Raw genomic sequence first — 18349 nt, forward strand, 5'->3', positions numbered from 1 at the left:
TCGTCACGTCATTCATATCCGGAACCTGTTGCGTGACGTAGCGAGAACCCACGTGGTGCTGCTTCGGGTGACAGCCCACAGTGCTCTGCCGGGTTTGCCCTCGTGTAGAACTAGCTGTGGAGCTCTCGATACCTATATCACCGTAACGCAGTGAAGCCTGGACAGCTTTTCGAACGTAATGCTAAGTGGTATTAACTGTGAAATCGACATTTCAGTGACAGTGCTTTCGGGTTAGTGGCATCCAGTAAAGGTAAGACAGATCTACAGGCCATAGGTATACTCAAAACAGCATGCGTGGTCTACCGTGTAATTTTGTATCCTGTTGTGTTTGATGTTTAGCTATCAGCAAGATTGTACTTCATCTATCCAAGAATATCAGCACAACTTTGTGGTGTGTAATGTCTGTATTTAAAAATCCAGTACATATTTCTACCTATGTTGGTCGTCATCAGGTGGTATAGTGTCTGATACCTTAACTAGTAAATTCTTGTTTTGTTTTTCCTGTTATCTCACTTTCCTTTACCTTATTTTATGCTTTTACCACCTGAAAATGTGATGATGATCCAACAGAGTAAAGCGAGATAAACTTTGTAAAATTATAGAACACTGGATCTGGGCTTTATTCTAAATAAGACGATAAAAGGAGCCATAACGATTCACTAGATAACGTTTCCGATATTATACCAACAGAAAATTACAGATATACGTATGTCGAAACACAGTGGATTTTTAATAAATATTAGGCATCGCGCAAGTTGTGTTGATGGTCGTACAAAAGTAAAATACAATTTTACTGGTAGTAGCATGGCATGTGAAATACCTCTCATTGTACCTAAAGCAACGAGTAAAAACTATTTAAAACAGAATCTAGATTAATTGGAAACCAGTGTTTATTGTAAAATGTATTTGAACCCAAGAATACACAATGAAAACAATTTAAAATTATCTTTAATAAATTCAATGAAGGCAAGAAATAATAATTTAATGGAAATAAGCCCTAATTATTTCCAGTTTATTGTTTCGTGTTAATATAATTCTGTTCATTGCTTTGCTTCGTGAAATTTTATGTGAGAAAGCAAAGCAAAAAGTACATAATAAAAGATAAAAGGAGGGAAATTTTAATCCTTAATAATTATTTGCTCATTAGAGACACTGCTCAAATACAGACATACGTATTCTAGCTTCGAATGTCTGGTTAGTCGATCAGGATTTGGAAGTATGCTGTCGTAGACCTTTGCAAGACACTGTCCTGGTAAAACACAGCACCTTATAGCGTGTTTTGAAAACAGAGTTCATAATGATATGCAGGCCCATTTTTGGCTACAGGGCTAAGACACGTAGTCGATATGTATTTCTTCTATTTTGCATTCATAAGATCCGGCTTCAGCATTAGCAGGCATCTCTACTGATAATGGCAGTCCAATATTTGTCACTTGTGAGAACTTTCAGATTACAGCATTTCTATTTGCTTCGAACCATATCAAAATGTAAATAGCCAGACCTAACGATAATATATTCATCCGTTCAGCCATATTATACGAATGAAAGTACCTATATTATTTGCCTTTACGCTCACTTTGTTATTCATGTAGTCCGAAAACCTAAACTCATCGAACATGCGAGGTCATCTTATTTGTATTACTTTACTGTAATACAGGGGCTCGCGGTAGCGTAGTTTGTTGAGGCACTACGCTAGAAGCCGGAAGGTCGCGGGTTTGATTCCCGATGAGGTGGATTTTTTACCTAATCTTTCCAGCCGCACTATGGCCCTGGGGTCTACTCAGCCTCTAACAGAAACGAGTACCAGGAATCTTTCTGGGGGCTAAAGGACGGCCGGCGCCTAAGGCTGACAACCTCACCGCCATCTGTGAGGCGATTGTCTAGAGCAAACGTGGGGGCCTCAACGTCTCACAACCCTATGGGCCTTCACGGCCTGTTGCAGGGATAGCTTTACCTCTACTTTAACATATAAGAAACACGTCTTAAACGCCAGTTGTGTACATGATTATGATATGATACAAACTGAGGATCTGTGTACGAAATTTTCTGTGTGTCGAACTGCCCCAGTTTATCAACCCTATGAACATTTTAGGCTGTGTTTGAAAACCAGGCGCCTACCGAACTCAAATCTCTAGCGATACCGCTACAGTAGCTTGCTCGGCTCTTATCTTTCGAAAAAGAAAGGAGAGTTAACATTGGTGTAATTTACAGAAGTGAAGCAGAAAGTGGAACTTTTATCTATCATTCTAACCATGTTGCATGTTTGTCATGTTTTCAACAAAGTTGACAGGTGGGCTAATGCACTTCACATTCGTTGGCGCTGTTAATGTACACACGTATTTTGTGTCGTATCAATGCATTGTCTCCAGTTTCGTTACAGCTAGGTTACTTACGCTACTTAGCAACGCCCTGATGGAACTATGGGGCCGATAACCGCATTATGTGTGTGTAATAACGTGGCTCAGTGTTTCCCATACACACATCTTGACATTTTCAAGCATTCACAAGCCAAGGCACAACTAGCACATGTATAAACAGAGGCATTCAAGCCCTTTCTGGACGATTTAAGCAAGGAGTATAAGAAAGACGGGTAAAATAATAATGGGACTTGGATATTTCTTTTCGTCACAACGCCCAGATTGATCCTGTGACCAACTTGTTATTGGAGAGGGTGGGTTTCGCCATGCACTTAGACCAGATACTGGTCCATTGTGCCTCCCCCTGTGATATTCTACCAGTCTCTATTCCCTACCGGTACTGGTGCGTGCCATCAGTCCCAACTCAGACAGCGAGTTCGGCCTCTACTGGCTCAGCGGTATCTCGATGCTTCCCCCATCTACCAGAGGCGTTAGAGACTACTGTTGGGCGGGAAATGTCCTGAATTTCGCTCAGAGGTCCCCTTGGAACATGAGGTTCTTTTACGTGCCGTAAAGCTACGACACGGGACCCACGGCTTAAAGTCCCTCCCGGAGGACTTGTTCCCTGAATTTTTCCGCCCTTAAAAATTCCACGACCTCCTCCGGGTTTGAACCCGCGTACCTTGAATCACGAGGTGGGAACGTTACCCCAAGACTACGGAGGCCGCTTGTGACCAACTTAGTCGTTTGTTCAATAAATAAGGCAAAAGAGCGGTGTTTGTTATAGGGTAAAGTGGCCGGTGTGTGAATCTCGGTATTCGTCTCCGAGATTAAGTTTCGCTTTCAGGGCTTCATGGCTAAATCATTGGAAAGGAAGAATAAAGTAATTTAGATAAAATCTGTTTGCATATAGTCTTTGAATTGTCAGAATCGCTCTACCCCCTTGGTATTCACTTGGAAAGCAGTGATCTAAGTATTTTTTTTCCTTCGCACTACAGCCCAGTGGGCCTAGGCTTACCTCCAAGAATTTCTCCGTTCACTTCGGTTTTTCTAGATCTTACACATTCGGTAGGACTCCTTGGGCGCGTGATCAGCTCGTCGCAAGGCCTCTACGTGTACACAAACACAGAAAAACGCACACACACAAACTAAACATCCATGCCCTGAGTGGGATTCAAACCCACGATCCCGGTTTCCAAGCGAGCGAAGACAGTACATGCCTTAGACCCCTCGGCTACCGTGACCGGCGATCGAAGTATTTTTTTTTCTTTGGCACTACAGCCCCAGTGGGCCTACGCCTACCTCCATGAACTTCTCCGTTCACTTCGGTTTTTCTAGATCTTACACATTCGGTAGGACTCCTTGGGCGCGTGATCAGCTCGTCGCAAGGCCTCTACCTGTACACAAACACAGAAAAACGCACACACACAAACTAAACATCCATGCCCTGAGTGGGATTCAAACCCACGATCCCGGTTTCCAAGCGAGCGAAGACAGTACATGCCTTAGACTGCTTGGCTACCGTGACCTACGATCTAAATATCCTAGGCCTGACCGCAATTGGGTGTTGACATTTCAATTGAAAATGCCGCAGAAGCTACAAAGTTTAAAGTAGGCTCTAGACAAAACGCCTCTCCGTCTGAAGGAGGGTTAGAATACCTGCAAAATAGCCCTGTAAGTCGTAGAAGGCGACGAAAACGGAATCCGGTGGCTGGCTTTATAATTGGGCCACCCTGTCACTGGGAGGTATAAATACAGAGACCTGACCTTCCAGGTTGGGGGTTGGACGTAAGGCTGACGACCTTTGCTCTGTAAAAAAAATGTTTTATAACTATAAAATGTGAGCTCAATACAAAAGTATATATTTTTTCAAAGATCTGTTATATCATCACTTTTCAGGACCGTCCGTTATATTCTGCGAATGTTACTTAAAAATTCCCTACGTTCTTATAATCGCCAGTAGGGCATTAGAAGATACAAAAATGTGGGTATGTGTAGTGGTATGATGCTCCTGTCAAGTTTCATGAAAATACAGCAGTTAATTTAAATGGTATTAAAGCGAATAGATACAGTGTCACGCGGATGTGGAGACTGCAGAGCCTGTCTTTCCTTAGTGAACAAAAAACGAGTGAAAAAGTGATACATGAAGGTATGCTTTCAAATTACAGGCTGGTAGCGCGCTCCTTGCTAGTAGGCTACTTTTCCTACTGCAGAGGCTTTCAGCAAGTTACAGTAGTTCGTACGTACATAACTGACACATTTTAACGACAAAATTTAGTACCCTTGAACACGTTTTTCAAGTGAACGGGTCTGAGTCTTATGTTACGACCGACGGTCAGTCGGCCAGTCTATGTTAGAATAAAGCACCCATCTGGGGCTTACTACCAGATTTTTATTACTGTCAGATAGTTGCGGGTTTGTTGATGTGGGGCGTTCTCTCAGACGAGAGGACGGGTATGTCGTTTACAATTGCTGCTGGCCCTCGCCAGCACAGTCATTCTGGAGTCCGAGTTCCGTGGGACTCGTTATCATATTTTACTGTCTCAGTTTCGAGACTTCCCTTTTCACTGCCACGTACGTCTCGCAGGGCCACGGTGGAGGTATTCGACCCCGTCTTCACACGGGATTGACTGCGTTCTCGAAGTCAAAGTCAAAGTCACATTGCGACTGACCGCCTCTCAGTAAGTCTTTGGGGCTCATGACCAACTAATTATTAAAGAAATAGCTCCTCAATTATCCTCACGAGGCTGAGTGGACCCCGTTCCAGACCTACTACTTCTCAGAAAACCTGGTAGTGCCGGGAATCGAGCCCAGAACCTCTGGATCTGTAAGCAGGAAATCTGACCACTGGACCACAGAGGCGGTCACATGAACCTGATCCATTTTTATTTTAGGATAATTCCTTTGACTTACACTTTCGCACGTGGTGTTTTAGTGCCGCGAACTGACGCACAGGGTGACTGTTAGGGCTTTAAGTCAGTAGTAATCAGTTATTCAAAAGAGCAATGCCATTGTTTTATCGTCTGATCCTTGTGTGCGTGTTGTTTGTTATAATCTGTCTTGGCTCACAAGCCATTTGTTTTAGACTTCCTGATCACGAACGTGTCTCTGGTTTCTACTGATAATGTCTCACGATTCCATTGTCTCTGATACGTTACTGTTAATAGCATTGGTTTCATGGGTTGAAATATATGGGATTCGACCAGGATACGACGTAAATTTCTGTGCCTAGACAGGGGCAGAAGGGAAGAGGAATGGCAGCTGGTCACTTGTCCTAGGCCCCTGCCGGCCCAGCAATAATTTAAAAGAGTTTCAATTTCCCAATAAGCGAGATGATAGTAACTTAGAAATAAACTTACGATATTTACTTACTCATGGAGCTGAACCCTTCTTGAGAAGCCTCCAATTGTGCAGCCACTACTCAAGAATTTCCCAGCGTTTTATAGGACCCGAGAATTCATTACCGTGTTCACAAGAGCCGCGTATAATTGCCTAGCAGTGAATGTTGTTTCTTTTCTGTTTCGAGGTCGTTACCCATCAACGGCTCTGCACGCTTACAGTATCTATATAGCAGGAATCGGTATTGCACATTTCCATTTTACTGCGATGTTATAACATGTCGGAAGTTAATTCATTGTATACAGGAGCGTTCAATTACTTGAGCAAAATTTTGTGATTGAGGTTAGGTCTTTGTAAGGAGCCCAACTGAGTAGGTGTGTTCCCCCTCCCCCCCCATCACCTGAGAACGGAAACAGATCCAGTTTCCGAAACGTCATGTTTTCTATTTTTTAGAATTCCGGACAATGGAAATTGTCCAAAATCCCAGTAATTCTGTTTGTTATACACCATCGTCAGAAGCCTGTACGAACTGTCTCTACTTCTGCTTAATATCAAGCACAATATCGCAATGGCATGACGACAGGGCTGACCTGGAGGCGTGACTGTTTGGCAGTGTCTGCTGTCATATGGAGCCAGGCATTGTAACGCTCGGCTCTCACACCTATGAATGCATTCCTAAGCGCGCAGCTTCACACGGCGAGTAATCTAGGCAAACAGGAACAAAACAATATATGTACACTCTTGCAACACATCAAATTCTATCTGTGTAATGCAAGCGACCTGAAGTCGATAGCTTTCACGACAGCTAACCAATACTGATTTCTTCAGCTCATACGAAATTTTATACGTTTCTAACATTCCTGCCGGAGGTGTCCTGATTCTGCTAGCTGGAGAGCAGAAATTCACTTCAGTTTTCCAAATGACTCGGAACACTCGAGTGTAGATATTCATAACGAAGTTCATGGATACAAGCTGTACCCGGCCCAACATACGCCGCTCTAGCAGATCTTGAAAGTTATTAATTGAATATCAACGCATTGTGTTTGCTTATTCCCGCCTCATTCTCTAACAGAAATGAGTACCGGGAATATTCCTGGGGGTAAAGGGCGGCCCGCGCGGAAGGCTGACAACCTCACGGCCATCTGCGAGCCGATTGTCTAGAAAATGTGGAACCTCAACATCTCACAACCCTATGGGCCTTCACGGCCTGTTACAGGGATACCTCTACTGACTTTACTTACTGACTTTATAGAAGCTATCCCTGTAACACGCCGTGAACGTCCATAAGGTTGTGAGACGTCGAGGCTCCCACGTTTTCTCTAGACAATCGGCTCACAGATGGCGGTAAAATTGTCAGCCTTATGCGCCGGTCGCCCTTTACCCCCCAGGAAGATTCCTGGTACTCATTTCTGTTAGAGGCTGAGTCAACCCGAAGGCCATAGTGCGGCTAGAAGGATTAGGTAAATTGAAAAAATTCACCTCATCGGGACTCGAACCCCTGACCTTCCGTCTTGTAGAATAGGACCTCAACCACCTACGCTACCGCGTGCCCCCTAATTACATTTATTGATAATTATATTTTTAAATTACTAAATAACGTTTTAAATCCTTGTACAGGTTTTTGGGCCTAAACATTTTGTTCCTATGAAGGAAGCCTGAGAGTGAAAGCATTTGACAACCACTGTTCTAGATAGCCTAATTTTGGAAACGTTTTTTATATGGAAAAAGCTGTCGTTTTACTATGCTTCAGAAGTCAAATGGTTTATGTAAACTTTTTTAAAGGAATTGTTTCCTTTACGAGAGAAAATACAGGTAGGCTTATCAGAGTTCTTCGACCGTACAAATCAACTCTGGCAAACATCTGCACGTACGTACTCCGCATTTGCAATCATCGAAGTTGTCATGAAAAGGAAGTTGGTCGTTTTGCAGTACTCTCGTAGAACTGGTATGTTTCCTTAGTTCCCACGCTTACAAGCGATATCGAAGTTTTGCCTGAACATCTGGATAAGTATCGCACGCACTTCTCTGCTCATCATCATACAGGTTGTCTGTGGAACAATTAATCTCTTCTGACAGACACAGTTTCGAGCTGTTATCTTCGAGAAAGTTCTCATTCAATTAGCAAATGTTCTCACATTTTACCATAAAATGAAGACTATTTAAACGGATGAATAAAAAAAAGACAGTTAATAGATGAAGGTTCGTGCCTTTCACATAATCTCGAAGAATAATAATAGCAGGCAGACTGCGCGAAACTCAACTTAATTACACTTGGATACAAAGAAATCTGTCAGACCGAAAGATAAAGTATTATAAAATTAACGATGCTGCGAGATTAAACGCTTGAGCCTGACTGTCCTAATATTGTATACCACACGTTGAGAAGTGAGTTATTATGGCTTGGTAGCACTATGCATCACTAACTCTCGCTTGAAATTTTTAATACACATTTAAAAAGCTTTTTCGGGTCTAGAAAACCGAAATTAACGGCCGTGGGGATTCGTTGCGCTGACCACGCGACACCATATATCCGCTAAAGTTGGCACTAGCTTCACCTACAAGCGGCGGTCTCTCGGTCGTTATAGTTCGCTTTCGGACTAAAGCCACGGATTTTACTTTTTTTTTAAGCCTCTAATTTGTCTGTGCACAATCTGACTTTTGCTTCCTTGGTTTTACACTTTGAGGGCACAGTAAAACGCTAGTTAGGGTCCAGTGATGGGTTCCAGTGGAAATTTGATTAAATCGGCCAGAACGTAAATCTGACCACTTACCTCAGGCTGGTGTCCAGTTTAATAATACGGAACATTCCAACGATCTTCCTTAAGTCTGCATGCCTTGACGCTTTAAGCACATATTTTTTTTTCCTTGGCACTAAAGCCCCAGTGGGCCTAGGCCTACCTCCATGAATTTCTCCATTCACTTCCCTTTTTCTAGATCTTATAGATTCAGTAGGAGTCCTTGGGCGGGTGATCAGCTCGTCGCAAGGCCTCTACCTGTACACAAACACAGAAAAACGCACACACACACAAACTAAACATCCATGCCCTGAGTGGGATTCGAACCCACGATCCCGGTTTCCAAGAGCGAAGAGAGTACATGCCTTAGACCGCTCGGCTACCGTGACCGGCCGAATAAGCACATATACAGACCCTTATATTTTGTGTAGGCATTATGCCTAATGCTATCCATTTAGTATCAGTAATCATTTCTTTTTAATTTCGGGAGTGAAAAGACAGGGCCATTAAGTTCGACTTGAAACATTGTGTGTATTTGTATATACGTCTGTGTTTTCCCCTATCAGGAACTACCCAACAAGTAAACAGAAACGTGGTCACGCTATGGGAGGTCCGAACGAAGGTGCATTCGGTCAGCCCCATCTGCAGTAAAGTTGTAACGACTTCATAAAATCACATTTCCCATGCCAGTACTTGGAGCTGGGAATACGTAACTCCATGAACCAGAGCTGTCTTTGTGAAATTAATTACCGCACAGATTGTTAAGAAGTCCTCTGCCTCTTACTGAGTGTACACCGTGGTCACAAAATCCAACCATCCGTCCTTATTCTGAACTAGACGAAAATAACATTGTCCCTGTCCCCATATCCCATTTCATAAGCTCCATTTTAATATCATCTTCTCATCTATGCCTATTTCTTCCATGAGGTCTCTCCCTCATGCGTGCTACGGGTCAGCCTCTTCCATCTTTATTTCTTTGATCACTAATACTAATCATTACTCACTTACTTACTCATGGAGCTGAGCCCTTCTTGAGGAGCCGCCAATTCTTCAGCTACTCAAGAATTTCCCAGCATTTTATGGAACCCGAAGGTTCATTACCGTGTTCACAAGAGCCTTCCACTGGTCCCTATCCTGAGCAAGATCAATCCAATCCCTGCCATCCTGTCCTGTCTCTCTAAATTCCATTTTAATATTGTGCACCTACGTACGCATTGGTCTTCCCAGTGGTCTCTTTCCTTCTGGCTTTCCCACCAGTATCCTATATGCATTCCTCTTCTCCCCCATCCGTGCTACATGTCCTACCCACCTCATCCTCATTAACTTCATCATTCTAATTATACTTGGAGAAGAGTACAAGTTATGAAGCTCCTCATAATGCAGTTTTCTCCAACCTCCTCTCACTTCATCTCTCTTCGTTTCAAATATTCTCCTAAACACCCTGTTCTCAAACACCCTCAGTATATGTTCCTCCCTTAATGTTAGAGACCAAGTTTGACACCCATACAGAACCACAGGCAAAATTATAGTTTTGTATATTCGGATTTTTATGTTTTTAGACAGCAGACGAGAGGACAAAAGGTTCTGGACTGAATTGTAGCAAGCATTACCGAAGTTCAGTCTCCTCTTAATTTCCTCCTGAATCAGATTTTGATTTGTCATCGTTGTTCCCAAATAACTGAACTGTGCCACATTTTCAAAACATCTGTTTCCTATCTTTATGTCATGATTTTGCCCTGCATTCTGTTGACGAGACAACAACATATACTTAGTTTTCACGGTATTTACTTCTAGACCAATCTCCTGCGGTGTACAATGCGGTGTCTGGCAGTATTAAGAAGCCGGACCGTGATTAGCATTTGCATCTGTACGATGGATCAGTGAGAAGCCAATGTTTCACGACACTTATAGTTTTCAGGCTGCAGTCCATTTCCGTGACGCAACGACTGGTGACGCAACTTTGCGGAAATCCCATCACTCTGTAGTCGTCTTTGTTCTCTACGAAAGTTTGCCACATTTGTGCTGCAAGAACAGGCTGCCGGCTAATGCCTCAAGACCGACGCACACTACATCGAACGAAACGAATATAATCGAATGGAAAACCTCCCCCGAAATTGACGGTTCGTGACTATTACAGGCACGAAATCTTCCGAAAGAAATCGAACAAGAGAAGGTTCCAAATGGTTCGATTTTATTATAGTTTAGTTATACTCTATTCTGATATACTGCAGTAATAGAGACAAAAGAGCCCACGGCGTTTTTTTTTGGATCGCCGTCAACATTTTCTAGAAGAGTACTCTTTTTTTTCCGCTCCCAAATTCGTGGCTGTCAACGTTCGTATCAAAATGTTCAGGCTTTCGGCTCATATCTGAAGACGAGAGCTTGTCTAATTTGCGTACCACTGATGAATCCACTGCCTTAACCTGCTTTACCACACGCACACTAGTAATACTCATCTTTGGAATGGACCTCCCCTCACCGCCACTCACAGCATAGCTACGAGGCTGTTGCCGCTCCCGGTGTTTACCAAAATATTTCACAAAACATAAGTGACTATCGTGAAATACTGGATCTATTTTTCTGGACACAAAGAATAGTGAGCACTACTCAGACCCAGGTAACACCAGTGCGCGAACTGGTCTACATAGCCGTTGTCGTGGTATGCCGCTCCAATTTCTTTCTCTGACGTTTTAGTTTCATGACAGCCGTGTAGGCCTACGTTGCATATGCTAAGGCCCGTATTAAATCAAAATATGTTGAATTATATTCTACAAATAAATAATACTGATAAATGTTTAATTACTTATTCCGAATATAAGTTCCTACAAAACTAACATAATATTGTCATGTATTCTGGGTTAACGTGACTAATAATAATGGGTTCTGGATTAGATGAATAGATTTACTGGATACTCACAAGTCGTAACTACAATTAATTATAACACTCTAAGGATTACTGTAATTATAGTACACAAAATAACGTCTTCAGTATCTGCTTGCTAATCGTTGCTTGGTAACGAATCTTGTCTGGTTAACACTTCACAGCTGAATCCTCAAGTATTGAACTACCTTCTGAAGTCTCTTACGAATGAATCTCTAACTGAATTGAATCAAAGTCAAAGTCACATTGCAACTAACGGTCAGTTAGCCAGTAGTTAGTTAGTTATTTAGAGAGGGTGGGTTTCCCCATGCACCACGACCAGTTTGATCTATTGTGCTTCCCTCTATGATATTCTACCAGTCTCTTTACCCTACCGATAAATGGTGCGTACCATCAGTCCCGCCGAGCAAGCGAGTTCGGCCACTTGCTTAGCGGTGTGTATAATGTTTCCCCCATCTATCAGAGGCCTTAGAGGCTATTGTTGGGCAGGAAACGTCCTGGAATTTGGCTCAGTGATCCCCTTTGGGGATATGAGGTTCTTTTACGTGCCGTAAAGTTACGACACGGGACACACAGCTTAAAGTCCCTCCCGGAGGACTTGTTCCCTGAATTTTTCCGCCCTTAAAAATTCGACGACNGTATTTGAACCCGCGTACCACGAGTCATGAGGTGGGAACGTTACCTCTAGACTACGGAGGCCGCTTTGTCAGTTAGTCAGTAAGTAAGTCTCGGTTTCGAGCCCCCTCCAGAGGTTCATGACCAGATATTTATTACGTTTGACAGTTACGGTCTTGTTTTTCTGGGGCGCCCTCTCTGACGAGAGGACGGGTCTGTCTTTTATATATGCTGCTGGTCCTTGCTAGCGCAGTCTTCCTCGGGTCCGAGTTCCTTGGGACTCGCGACCATATTTTACTGTCTCAGATTTGAGACTTCCCTTTTCGTCGATTCCAACAATTCGCAGGGTCACTGTGTAGGTAACTGAATTGAATGCACGAATGAACTCCCTTTTATAACTGCCAGAGAACCGAAGAGAGATCACCAACTCCAAGAGTTCCATTACTGTTCCTCGCGAATGCTTAATCTCGGTAACCGTGGGCTAATTCCGAAGCAACGGTTTGGTTTCTAGGTGTTTACAACTTTCAGTTTTCGTATCCATGGAAACCGTGTTCCGTAAACAGTTGGTTTCCGAGAATCAATCTCTCCGTGGCAACGTATATGCTAATTCATTTCCTCTTCTTGAGGATAATACTAATTTTGTTTAATGCCATCTAATTTCCACATGTCAAGGACGACTGCGCTCTTGTCACTAGTTCTATATCATTATCTTTGCCCTCGCTATAAGTCACGTGGTCACCATCGGCACCAACTCCAACGCCATGTCGGTTTAGGCATCAGCATTGTTGCTAACCTTAATATGGACGTGGTTATTCCCTTCTATTCTGAAATGTATTTGACAAACCAATTATTGATTCCGAAATGTCTGCGTCAGTAAAGGCGTTTCTGTCCTGACGTTGCATTCCTTCAGTTCCTTCTGCGTCCGTGCGATTGCATGAATCAGTTCATCTTCATGTGCTGCTTTACACTGAGTTGACATAGGCTTTGGTAAGAATTAAATAAATTTACTTTAGATTAAAATGTTAGACTGAGATAGATTAGTTAAGGTTAGGTTAGAATGTTAAACTGTCCATTCGGGCTATGTGCGGTTAAGGTACACGAGATTAGTGCGACATATCTTTAAAATAATTTGATTTTTTTTTGTTTCTACATGCCGTACACGCATGAGCTCCTACCGTTACGTTGTCATAATTGTCCTCACAGTATATCACATGGTCATTATCGGAACCAACTTCGATCCCGGCGTCTGTTTAGTCGTCGGCATCGATTTTCACTTACGTGTATTCGGCAGAGGAATTCACAATTCAGAACCGCCTGCCTTGGCAAAGCCGGAGTTGGCCTGTCTTTCTATTCCTTCGATATATCCTTCAAATGCCCTTCTGCCTGAATTATGGAACGTATTTCGACCCTGGTGCAATGCAACACTATAATTATTGCGGTTTCTGCATGACGTTGATCTTATTAGAAATTTACTTTAAGTAAGATTATTGTACAACTCTTCATTTATATAGCATGACTATTATAAATTTAAATAATAATCGTTCTTTTATTTTATTAGCTTAAATGTGTGTTTATGCTAACGTTGGCCAAGCTTTCTACAAGTAACTTACTTGTTTGGATATGTAGTATTGCAGGACTCTGCGTGGTGCAGCTCCCATTTCATAATCCCTCGACCTCCATGTTGGTGCTATTCATGATTGGAAATGAAAAGTTTAAAAGTGTTGTGGCTTAGTGGTTTTATGTTCATGACATCGTTAATGAAAAGGGGGGGGGGGCAGACACGCGGATATCTCCGTCGTCTGTATTCCGCAAGCGAACTATACCGACCGAGCGACCGCCGCTTGTCGGCGAAGTTAGTGCCAACTTTTGCGGATAGAGAGTGTCACGTGGTCAGCGCAACGGATCCCCACGGCCGTTAATCTCGTTTTTCTAGACCGGGGCTGCTATTTCATTGAAATAGCTCCTCAGTTATCCTCACAAGGCTGAATGGACCCCGTTCCAGACCCACTACTTCTCAGAAAACCTGGTAGCGCCGGGAATCGAACCCGGGACCTCTGGATCTGTAGGCAGGAACTCGGAAATGATCCATTAAATCTGGTTTTGCTTGTTTCTTTCTCTCTCTCACTTCCTTTTGTTATTTCTTTCCTTCTTCACTTCCTTTATTCAAGCTAAAACAAGTTGATTAGTCTGTTTTCAGAAACTGTAGATGTCAATGGAAACACAGTGTTAACAGACGCGTAATCATCTTCTTGCTTGAGCACCGTAATGTGCTGTGGCTCACTTTGGACACACTTTTCCTTGGTGGGTGACAGAACAGGTCACACATTGCTACGCCTACTGTTCTTGACAATAGGAACATTGCATGAGCAATGTTCATGTGATGTTTTAGTGCAATTATTTTTGTAGATACGCACTGTATGTAGCCCTTCATGGTATTTAAGAACCTTGAAGTGTCTCGCCTAATAGCTGACTAATACGTCCTTACCACCAAGGTTAGTACCAAGATGAGATTCGAAAGAAAAATAACGTTCATTTACGTTCCATCAGTAGCAGCACCATGACACTTGATTCTGATACAGTCAAACTTGCTTGCAACAGAATCTCAAAGAACCTGAGTTCTTTAACGTTTAAATAGGTTTCTGTTTGACACAGACACTTAGGTCTACTTACAGATAAGAATATTATCACAAACGTTAAGCATTTATGATTCAAATTATGGGTCAGAAATTCATGCTACATATGTGCAATGCACTGTAGTGTACAACGAATGTTTCAGTTTTGTTTATCTAATTTCCTTTTTTCTTCCTCCCCTTTTTCTTTCAATTACGCTGTTATCTTTGTTTATTTCTTTCGTTCGTTCTTTCTTTCTTACTACAAAACAAATTGATACATGACACAAAACGTAGGTCTTAATCAGCTGTACACTTGTTTCTGTATATGTATTTCAGTATGATTAACATTTAATGAAATATGACAGAAACTGTTTTATGACCATGCAGTGTAATAAGGCGTACATGTAATGTGATTATCTTTGCAATAATATATTTTGTATTTGCAGCAAATTAACGTCAAGGCCTTGAGTTATACAAAAGAATAACGCTTATGGATTACTTCTGCTCTGTATATGACGTTTGGCGAGGGCACCACCTGCTTGTTCCGAATGCTTCAGTGTTCATGAAGTTGTATAGTGACCTTCTTCCTGCAGATCGACAATATCAGGGCATGCCTCGCTTGCCTGGGAGAGCTGGGGGTGAGTGTGGATGGAGTCCAACCTGAAGATGTACGTCACGGGAACCTGAAGGCAATTCTCGGTCTGTTCTTCTCTCTGTCGCGGCATAAGCAGCACCAGAAGCATCTCATAAAACAGTCTGAAGCTATGCCGAGGTATGATCATACAGCCTGATCAACTGGGCACATGAGAGCCGTGTAACTTTTTTGTTGGCATGGTAACATGAAAGTTCGACGATATGGTCTGTTGTATATATACTCCATCTACTTGGGGAAAGGCCGTGCCATAGCTCGGGCTGTTAGTTGCGGCTTCCCAGGTCAGGTCATGTGGGATTTATATGAACAAAGTGGCACTGGGACAGGTTTTCTCTGACTATTTCGGTTTCCCCTGCCAAAATATCATTCTACCGCCTATTTCACATACATCACTATCATCCGGGGCTGGTACAGTTGCTCAAACTGTAAGCGACGTGCTAAGTGGACTCAGTCTCACTCCATCCCAATAAACTAAAAAAAAAAACTACGTATAATTTTTCTTCGATAAGGTTACCTACACCAGGGTCCAGGGAAACCAGGTGGGACTGCAATTAAACGAGACACATCAGCTGTTGGTCTACGCCGATGATATGAATCTAAGGATGAGGTGGGCAGGTCATGTAACACGAATGGGGGAGACGAGGAATACGTATAGGATATTGGTGGGAAATCCAGAAGGAAAGAGACCACATGAAAGAGCAAGGCGTAGGTGGGTGGCCAGTATTAGAATGGATCTTAGAGAGAGAGGATGGGATGGTATGAATTGGATAGATCTGGCTCAGGATATGGACCAGTGGAGTGCTCTTGTGAACACGGTGATGAACCTTCGGGTTCCATAAAATGCTGGGACATTCTTGAGTAGCTGCAGAATTGCCGGGTCCTCCAGAAGGGTTCAGCTCCATGAGTAAGTAAGTAAGGTTGCCTACACACAAGGCAGAATGTACCCTGGTTCGTAGAGTAGGTGGGCTTTGTAGGCCTACATGGAGAATCTCTTTCCTATACAGATGGTTCTGAACCGTCTCTGATTTGCGGACGAGCATAGCTGGAATTCACGCCATTTACATGGGCTGTTACTCCTTCTGTAATTTCACAACACAAATAACAGTCTAAACTCAGTTATTTACAGTAAGAAATAAACTCGCTTGTTTAGTGTTGGAATCAAAGATACCTTATAATCACTAGCGATAATAATCGCAATTATAAATTATCCACGGGGTTATATGAAATAATTTAATCTGTCATATTCCAAGGTCTAGGATTTGTAAGACATCTCTTCCTCGTCAGTTCTGAGGGATATAGCGACCTACGTTAAATTTCACGTTGACTTCCTCACACTCAAGCAGCAAAGTGGATGGAAGGAGGAAGCACCGTGTTAAACCAGATCAGTATGTAGTCGCTTCGTTAAAATAAAAATGAGGTTACTATATCATCGGCGATTTTCAGTCCAGCATGAAACCCCCAAAATCTGTTGGGAAACACTGTACCAGTGCAGCATTTGTTCTGTGTGGCGTTCATAGCAAACATTTTCATAACTCTGTTCTGTATGTTCGTTGGAATTTGATGAGTTCAAGAAAATGACAGTAAGACCGAGGAATATCTTTCTGTTCCAGGATTCCTTCAGCGATCAGTAAGCACGGCAGCAATGCGACGAGCATTCCGTTGCCTGCGGGCTCCCGTTTGTCTGGAATCGAAGATGGCCGGCAGTCAACTATTCCTCCGGGAAGCGCCTATCACCAGCCTCAAGGTACGAATGCTGTTAACTAGAAATAGCTAAGAGAAACGCGAATGGCGCAGCAAAATACGTCCACTGCCGCGGTCCATAGACGACGGCTTGGAGGGATTCGGATTTGATACAGTAAAGCAGGACGCCGGTTAGGATTCAGGGTATGTCGATACAGTTTAAGGAAGTTTTTCCTTCACTGCCGATTCACTACACGAACGTATTCGCACTTGATTAAAGCACTGTTATTGCTTACTGGACGGGTTGGATAGATAGGATTCTGCAGGTGTGATTAATTAGGCCTATGGTGTCTAATTATCGGCTTATCCATCTGTGTATATAACAGAACGTTCTGGGAAGAACTAATTGCATACTTTCCTTTGATACGTCACGGATCGCATTGAAAACGACGCCACCAATAATTCCTCTTTCCCGCGAGATCGCCTTAACGAGTTGTTACCTAGCAACGATGGGAGGTTCAGACACACAGACTGTTGTCCTTCGATAAGATATGGACCGCATAGAAAATTACTGCTCCAACAATTCTTCTATTGTTGCATGTATTCATTGTCTAGGGAACATGTTTACCGAACCGTTGCTTAGCACCGAAAGGAGGGATACACCAACAGACACACAGACTGATGGGAGGGAGTTATGAAGTACGCAGTTGAGATGGGCTCAGGTGCAATGATATAATACCAAGTTTCATAACGATTGGTTCAAACATTTAAAAGCTATTGGGGGGGGGATACAAGACACACAGACATGATGGAGATCGCATAAGCGTCCTTTAGGAAAGTAAGCTAAAAAGGTTGTGTAAGAGTGAGTGAAAGCTCTGAAATTAGACAGTTTCTGGTTACAATAGCAACGAACTGTAGAGCGTTAGCATGAGCAGAGCAGTAATTTACAGCTGACCTTCGCCAGCACAGTCATTCTTGGTTTCGGGCCCCGTCCGGACCCATGGCCATATTTTTCTTCGCTCCAAGGCCACCTATGTGGTTTGAAGTGGAATACGAGTAGGTGGTGTTGGTCTTTCTGCTTACGCACCACGCGTTCAGCCGCACTCACACTGTTGTCGTCGGACTCCGGACCGCAGTGTAAGCATGTCTTAATGAACGTAAGTTATATAGTTACTATAGGATTCTGACGATGGTGTATAACACACTGATATGTTGGGATTTTGGACTTTATCCATCGTCCTGGTTTTTAAGATAACAAATAAAAACACGACGTTTCGGAAACTGGATCTGTTTCCGTCCTCAGGTGAAGGAAAACACCTATTCAGTTGGGTCCCTTAGAATCACTCACTGGGTCCAGTGATTGAGGCTAGCTCTTTCTAAGGGACCCAACTGAATAGGTGTTTTCCTTCACCTGAGGACGGAAACAGATCCAGTTTCCGAAACGTCGTGTTTTTATTTGTTATCTTAAAAACCAGGAC

At 42.9% G+C, this 18349-nt stretch overlaps 1 protein-coding gene across 1 annotated transcript in view; it reads left to right on the top strand.

The window, feature by feature from the left end:
* LOC111875055 (neuron navigator 3) overlaps positions 1-18349 on the top strand; it is a 132192-nt gene that overhangs the window by 31080 nt on the left and 82763 nt on the right. The window contains exons 5-6 of the mRNA XM_033755698.1: positions 15133-15311; positions 16802-16935. Of these exons, the coding sequence (XP_033611589.1) occupies positions 15133-15311; positions 16802-16935 (313 nt within the window). The remainder of the gene's footprint in view (positions 1-15132; positions 15312-16801; positions 16936-18349) is intronic.

Source organism: Cryptotermes secundus, unplaced genomic scaffold (assembly GCF_002891405.2).
Source record: "Cryptotermes secundus unplaced genomic scaffold, Csec_1.0 scaffold1491, whole genome shotgun sequence".
Classification (NCBI taxonomy): domain Eukaryota; kingdom Metazoa; phylum Arthropoda; class Insecta; order Blattodea; family Kalotermitidae; genus Cryptotermes; species Cryptotermes secundus.